At 57.7% G+C, this 7,492-nt stretch overlaps 1 protein-coding gene across 3 annotated transcripts; it reads right to left on the bottom strand.

Moving 5' to 3' along the window:
* Positions 1–322: 322 nt before the first annotated feature.
* On the bottom strand, positions 323–6,395 carry NDUFS8 (NADH:ubiquinone oxidoreductase core subunit S8). 3 transcript variants are annotated; one of them, XM_030811361.1, is made up of 7 exons: positions 6,280–6,395; positions 4,779–4,836; positions 4,652–4,702; positions 3,993–4,082; positions 3,722–3,894; positions 586–714; positions 323–505 (listed from the first exon to the last, which is right to left on the bottom strand). In XM_030811361.1, exons 2-7 carry the CDS (start codon positions 4,834–4,836, stop codon positions 374–376), a joined length of 633 nt encoding a protein of 210 aa, XP_030667221.1. In that variant the 5' UTR covers positions 6,280–6,395; the 3' UTR covers positions 323–373. The 3 variants fall into 3 exon arrangements, with proteins under 3 accessions (XP_030667221.1, XP_030667220.1, XP_030667222.1); XM_030811360.1 differs by lacking the exon at positions 6,280–6,395 and adding an exon at positions 6,052–6,265; XM_030811362.1 differs by lacking the exon at positions 6,280–6,395 and adding an exon at positions 5,856–6,063.
* Positions 6,396–7,492: the final 1,097 nt, after the last annotated feature.

Genomic DNA, 7,492 nt, shown 5'->3' with positions numbered 1-7,492 from the left:
TCTTAGAAGTGGATGGCTCTTGGGAGAGAGGAGGCCCAGGCCCCAGCCAGGACACCTGGGAGAGTGGGAACGGCAGGTCTGTGGTGACCTCTGGCATCGCTGGGCCTTGGGGAAGACGCCGGTGACAGGGATGCTGCATCCTGCAGCCCGGCCATGAGGGCCTGGTGGGGCCCTGGAGTCCACAGGAAGGCAGGGCTGGGGCAGCAGGACTCCAGAGCGCATAAAGACTAGGTGGCGACCTAGTCCAGTTGGAGGCACCACAGGCCTCAGGCAGGCCGGGGACGGCCCCACCCTGGACCACCACAGTCAAGACAAGAGGCCATGGGGTCGGAGCGGTTTTATTGGGCAGCAGGGGCTGCGGGCCGGTGGGGCATCACCGATACAGGTAGTCAGCCTGGATGTTGGCAGCGATCTCGGCCTCCCACTTGTCCCCATTGTTGAGCAGCTTCTCCTTGTTGTACAGCAGCTCCTCATGGGTCTCCGTGGAGAACTCAAAGTTGGGGCCCTGCAGGTTGAGGTGCAGGGATGGCGGTTAGGCCCTGCTGAGGAGCCTCAGCCCCCCTCCCACCCGGGGGCCTCACGTGCCTCGACGATGGCATCCACGGGGCAGGCCTCCTGGCAGAAGCCGCAGTAGATGCACTTGGTCATGTCGATGTCATAGCGGGTGGTCCGGCGGCTGCCATCAGCTCTTGGCTCAGCCTCGATGGTGATGGCCTGCGGGAGGGGCCACCAGACACTGCCACACTGCCCTGTCACATCCCAGCCCCCAGGGCCCCCGTCACTGCTCATCCCCACCCCTGGTGTTTTCCAGGAGCCCTCTCCCCTCAGAGGCCTCCTGGACTCCGTCTAAGAAGCCGCCCTGCACCTCTGGTGCTCGCGCCTGTCTCCTCAGCACGTGCCCTGCTGGCGTCCCTGCCTTGCTGGGTTTTTTTTTTTTTTTTTGAGATAGAGTCTCGCTCTGTCACCAGGCTGGAGTGCAGCAGCACAATCTCGGCTCACTGCAACATCGGCCTTCCCAGTTCAAGTGATTCTCCTGCCTCAGCCTCCTGAGTAGCTGGGACTACAGGTGTGCATCACCACGCCCAGCTAATTTTTGTCTTTTTAGTAGAGATGGGGTTCCACCATGTAGACCAGGACGGTCTCCATCTCTTGACCTCGTGATCCGCTTACCTTGGACTCCCAAAGTGCTGGGATTACAAGCGTGAGCCACCGCGCCCGGCCTGCCTTGCCTGTTTGTCAGCTGCTGGCGTCATCTGCCAAGAACCCCCTCTCACGAGGGGGCTGTTCACTGCTTTGTTCAGTGTAGCACCCGCTGCCCTAAGGGTCTCACCCTGCAGTGAGTGCTGGGTTACAGTCCCGCCTCGCCTCACCAAGCTTTCCAGATATTTTGAGTTTTACAAATTGAAGGTTTGGGGCAGCCCTGCAGAAAGCAAGCTCACTGACGTCATTTTACCAACCATGTGCTTGCTTCTTATCTCTGGGTTAGCACTTTTTAGGAATAAAGTTTTTGTTGTTGTTGCTGTTTTTTGAGACAGAGTCTCACCCTGTCACCCAGGCTGGAGTACAGTGGTGCAGCTCATAGCTCACTGCAGCCTCAACCTCCCAGGCTCAAGCGATCCTCCCATCTCAACCTCCCAAGAAACTGGGACTACAGGGGCTAATTTTTTGTATTTTTTGTTGTTGTTGTAGAGTCGGGGTTTTGCCATGTTGCCCAGGCTGGTCTCAAACTCCTGGGCTCAAGTAATCCACTCACCTCAACCTCCCAAAGCGCTCGGACTACAGGTGTGAGCCACTGTGCCTGGCCCCTAAAGTATTTTTAATTAAGGTATATACGTTGTGTTTTAGACACTTTGCAGCCTACAGTGTAAATCCTTTTTTTTTTTTTTTTTTTTTTTGAGACGAAGTCTCACTCTGTGGCCCAGGATGGAGTATGGTGGTGCAATCATAGTTCACTGCAACCTCCGCCTCCCAGGTTCAAGCAATTCTCCTGCCTCAGCCTCTTTAGTAGCTGGGTACAGGGGTGCAACATCACGCCCGGCTAATTTTTGTATTTTTACTAGAGACGGGGCTTCACCATGTTGGCCAGGCTGGTCTTGAATTCCCGACTTTGTGATCTGCCCGCCTTGGCCTCCCAAAGTGCTGGGATTACAGGCGTGAGCCACTGCACCCGGCCCTAATTTTTTTTTTTTTTTTTTTGCGATCCTGGCTCACTGCAACCCCTGCCTCCTGGTTCAAGTGATTATCGTGCCTCAGCCTAGCAAGTAGCTGAGATTACAGACACCTGCCAACACGCCTGGCTAAGTTTTGTTATTTTTAGTAGAGACAGGGTTTCACTATGTTGGCCAGGCTGGTCTCGAACTCTTGACCTCAAGTGATCCACCCACCTCGGCTTCTCAAAGTGCTGGAATTACAGGCATGAGCCACTGTGCCTGGTCTAAATCTAACTTTTAAATGCACTGGAAAACCAAAACATCTGTGTGACTCAGTTTACCCTGATGGTCTGGAACTGAACCTGCAACATCGCCGAGAATGCCTACACTGTTGGTTGCAATCCTGTGCCTTAAATCTACTTCTCTCCATTTGATGGATAAGAAAAACAAGGTTCCGAGAGGTTGAGGGGCTCCCCAAAGCTACACAGCAAGTGGGGGCACAGCCCAAACTCAAGGGCACGTCCTAACTCTCAGTTCCTGGGTAGCCTGCTGGGGGAGGGGCTGGCTGGGAAAACCTTCAAATGTGCTTGGCAAGGACTCTCACATGCCCCCATCCCAGAAATGTAGTGTCCACAACTCACAGTGGGACCTGTGGCTGGCAGGCTCATCCTTTAGTGCTTATAAAGATGGGGACAATAACCTCTACCTCCTCAAGTGGTTGTGGAGATTACAGGAGAGGCTGTGAGTCACACACGTGGCACAGCACTGGGTCTGTCTGTGGACAGCACTCACTATCTGGAAGCCAAGGCTGTGACCATCGTGACTGCTGTTTGGGTACACTCCTATGCACTCTCAGTCCGTGGCTGGAGTAGAGACATCAGGGCCGCTGCTCATGGCCTGGAGGACCTGGGAGTGCTCCAGAGGACAAACTAGGATTTGGACAGGAGCCACCCGAGTCGCAGAACACTGGGAGGGGTTGCTGTGCACACAGAAAGTAGCGACGGCGGCTGCCAGGGCTCCTGCCAGGCACACACAGGGGTTTGACCAGAGCTCTGACCGAGTCATATTGTTCCTGTGCTGACAGGCCTGGCCCCCGCTGGTAAGCATGAGACCCACTAAGAGAACGGAAAGCCGGGCCTCAGGGGAGCAGCCACTGGGGAAGGGAAGCTGCAACAGGCACACAAGCAAGACCCCGGAAACGGTGGCTACATCCAGGGAGGCGTGGATGGCCTCAGGTGCCACCACATGGCTCAGAGGCCCAGGGATCACACCCCGGCCAGACCCCAAGGGGGAACCTCTGTGTGTCAGGCGCCTGCCCAGGGCTGGAAGCTTCACTCTGCCAACTCACTGACTCTGTGCTCTGGTAACAAGGCCTCATCATTCCCATTCACTCTGTGCTCTGGTAACAAGGCCTCATCATTTCCATTCACGAGGGAAGTGGCTCAGAGAGGGAAAGGGACTTCCCTGGGGACACACATCAAGCAGGGACTACGGTTTGGGCCTAGGGCTGCCTGGCCTCCCTCTCCCAGTGGCAGGGGCTGGCATGGTGGCCGGTTGGGGCAGGGGCTCACCTGGGCGGGGCAGATGGCCTCGCAGAGCTTGCAGGCAATGCAACGCTCCTCCCCGGATGGGTACCGGCGCAGCGCATGCTCCCCACGGAAGCGAGGGCTCAGCGGGCCCTTCTCGAATGGGTAGTTGATGGTGGCCGGTTCCCGGAACAGGTAGCTCAGGGTCATGCCCAGGCCTGTGGGCAGCACGGGTGTGGTGGGCAGGGGCACCCTCCTCCCCCATGCATCTGTCCCCACCCAGCACCTGCCCTGTCCCCTCCTGCCCAGGACGCACCTCGGAAGAGCTCAGTCCACAGCAGGGTCCGGGCTGCCCGGTCAGTCACTGACTTCATGTCCATCTCGGGCTCCTGCAGGTTCACATACTCTGCAGAGAGGCGGGCAGGGAGGCCATGGCAAGAGGCCTCGCACACTGTCTCCCTGGAGCCTGGCCCTCACTTCCAGGTGCAACTGCTGGGCTACAAAGGGGCTGTACCCTCACCACACCTCTCCCCAGCCTCAGCAAGGACCCTGGAGGCCGCCTCTGGCCCGAGCCTGTCCTTGCCTACCTCTCCCTGTGCTTGGGCGGCCATTGGAGCCCAGACGCACTCCCCTGCCCAACAGCGCTTGAAAGAGGAATCAAGGGGGGTAGGTGGGGGTCTTGAGCCTTTACCTTCACCAGGGACTGGCAAGAGGCACAAGTACCCATGGCTCGCACCTGGCAACCCCCTCCCCATCACACCCAGGGAGCTCTGAGATCACACGTGCTAACCTTGGCAATGGTGGACCCTGCCCCTGTGAATCAGTCAGTATCCATCATCATAATCATTTTAAGAGTGGAAACAGGCTCAGAGAAGAACGCCCCTGACAAAGCCAGGACTGCAACCCAGGTCTCTTCCCCTACTCCAGCCGGACCAGTCAGGAACACCTGAGGCTAGAGGCCACCCAGGTACTCACTGTAGGTGGCTGCCACTGCACTGCTGTGGAGGCTCCGGCCACCAGGAGGTCCTGCAAAAAGAGGGGCGTGACCTCATGCCAGGAGACTGGGCTCCCCTACACCCAGCAAAGGCTTCCTTGGTCCTACCTGCATGTGCAGCCTGGGTCAGGGCCCGCCGCAGCAGAGGCGTGGTCAGGCAGCGCATCTGGGGGCATAAACAGGGATGGAGGGTGGGGTGTGCCCAAGAACCATCCTCTTCTGAGACTGGCACCGCAAGGATCCCAAGTCTCCACTGGAGACCCGTGTGTCACTTTGCCCTCTACTCACACCCCACTGCTGTCAGAGGCACTGATGGCTTTCCTGTTCCCAGCGCCTCCCAGCTTTCCATCTGATTCAGCTTGGCTGAGCTACAATTCAGTTTCTGTGGACCCCAAGTTCTGCCTCACCTAAGAAACCTTTTAAATCCCTCCTTCCTTTCTCCCTCCCAGAGATCCTGTTTCCCATCTTTCTGCTTTTCCCTTTATCCTCCCCAAATCTGACCAAAAACAACATTACCAGCCCCAGCCAGCATGCACTGAGAGGGAACTTTGTTAGCTCTCCTCCCCCAGGAACCATGCCCAGGGGATGGCAAGCGCTGCCATCCTATTCTTACAAGGACTCCACGAGGGAGGCACAAATAAGGCGCTGGGGCTCAGTTTGTTGAGTGACTCGCTAGGGCTGGGTGTGGTGGCTCACGCCTGTAATCCCAGCACTTTGGGAGACTGAGGAGGGTGGATCACCTGAGGTCAGGAGTTCGAGACCAGCCTGGCCAACATGGTGGAACCCCGTCCCTACCAAAAAATACAAAAATTAGCCAGGTGTGGTGGCGGGCGCTTATAATCCCAGCTACTCAGGAGGTTGAGGTAGGAGAACCGCTTGAACCCGGGAGGCAGAAGTTGCAGTGAGCCCAGACTGCTCCACTGCCCTCCAACCTGGGCGACAGAGTGAGACCTTGTCTCAAAAAAAAAAGAAAAAGAAAAAGAAAAAAAGTGACTCGTCGGAAGTCACACCATAAGGAGGTGGGCCGAGGATCGGAACCCAGCCCTGCCCTGCTGGAAACCCTTCAAGGCCTAACAGTCCTCGGTACCTCATTCCCTTCCCCAGCTTCAAGGCCCCCCTGGAACTGTCCCCCAGCCTGCCGCGTGACCTTGGGCAGATGACGTGACCTGACCTCCGTCTTCTCACCTATGAAGCGGGTTGGGGGCGGGTGGTCTTGGGAATTAGGGGAGCCCGTACATGCCAAGGGCACCCCAGAGCCCAGAGCCCGGCACTTAGCCGGAGCTCATTAAGTGCTCATCCCACGACCTGTGACCCCATAACAGGCCCACTCCTTTGGATCACTGACTGCAGTTCCAGGGACCCAACCCAGCACCTTCCCCACCATCCCAGTGATCTCCGACCCTATCTAGGCCGGTGGCGCAGAGCGGACGGCGCATGCGCCCTGAGAGCCGGCTCCCCGCTGCACCTGAAGGACACGGAGGCCGCGGGTCCTGAGTGAGCCGAGGGGAAGCCCAGGCGCAGAGTTGGCGGCGCCAACGGGGACACCACACTCGACCCCGACGCCACGCTGCCCAAGCCCGGGTTTTGCGGCCAAAACGTGAACACCCACCTTGAAGCGCCGCCGCTACTTGCCTTGCCAAGCAGGCCAGTCAATCGGGAGGCGGAGCCTACACTCTAGGACGCTGCCATTGGGCCAGCGGGCTCCCCCTTTTCCGTATTGATGCTCCATGGTGTGGTCTGATTGGTCAGCAAGGCTGCTGAAAGAGGTGGGATTCAGAAATATCTTTCTTTTGATTGGCTAGGAGAGAGCGGCGCTTGAAGTTTGTAGGGGGCCGCCATGTTGGTTTGGGGAGGCCAATAAGTGAAGACTTCCGAGCCGTTGGAGGCGGGACATCCGGGGCGTGGTTTAGAAAGCGTTTGCGGTCGCCTTGGGTGCAGAGGGTGGGCCCGCCGGGTCTGGGTGGGGGGGCGTGTGATGACGGTAATGACGACGAGATACTCTACTCACGCGGCGTCCTTTAATCCTCACAGCAGCCCTGCGTGGAGAAACTACAGTAACGTGTTATCACGTTAAGGCGGGAAACTGAGGCATGGGAGTATTTAGTAACGTTCCCGGGCCGTAGAGCTGCGGTGTGCAGCCGCCTGATCCACCTGATCCGTATGACTCCCGTACTCAACCAGCCTATGTTTCTTACCAGCGAATTTTTTTTTTTTTTTTTTTTTTTTTTTTTTTTTTTTTTTTTTTTTTTTGAGACAGTCTGGCTCTGTGGCTCAGGCTGGAATGCAGTGGTGCGATCTCGGCTCACTGCAGCCTCGACCTCCCAGGCTTGGGTGGTCCTCCCTTCTCAGCCTCCCGAGCAGCTGGAACCACAGTCGCCTGCCACCACCAGGCTCGGCTAATTTTTGTATTTTTTGTAGAGACGGGGTCTCGCCATGTTGCCCAGGCTAGTCTGGAACTCCTGGACTCAGGCGATCCTCCTGCCTCGGCCTGCCAAAGTGCTGGGATTACAGGCATGAACCACCACGCCGGGCCTCTCCCCGGGAATGCTGTGGTAGAGGGACCCGCGGAGGCCCCGAGGCTGCCTGCTTGTGTGTGTTGGGAGGATCTGCGCTGAGGGTAGGTAGGAGTTGGGCAGGCCAGGAAGGGAAGGAGACAGAGGGCATGTCCCATGCCCGTGCAGAGGGAGGGCACGCATGGTAGACCAGGACGAGGACAAGGGCAGGCTCAGTGTGTGCAAAGGGGACAGTGGTTTGGGATTTGCATGCAGATGCCCGAGCCTCCAAAGGACCTGTGGGCCACAGGGACACCCTGGGGGAGTTGA

The sequence above is a fragment of the Nomascus leucogenys genome, chromosome 4 (assembly GCF_006542625.1).
Source record: "Nomascus leucogenys isolate Asia chromosome 4, Asia_NLE_v1, whole genome shotgun sequence".
NCBI classification, from domain to species: domain Eukaryota; kingdom Metazoa; phylum Chordata; class Mammalia; order Primates; family Hylobatidae; genus Nomascus; species Nomascus leucogenys.
The sequence above is the reverse complement of the archived record's forward strand: the minus strand, read 5'-3'. Positions and strand labels throughout refer to the sequence as shown.

Coding starts and splice junctions, on each gene's coding strand:
- NDUFS8 (XM_030811360.1), bottom strand. Junction 4,703..4,778: donor GACCCAGGCTGCACATGCAG/GTAGGACCAAGG, acceptor CTCTTTTTGCAG/GACCTCCTGGTGGCCGGAGC. Junction 3,895..3,992: donor GTGGACTGAGCTCTTCCGAG/GTGCGTCCTGGG, acceptor TGCTGCCCACAG/GCCTGGGCATGACCCTGAGC.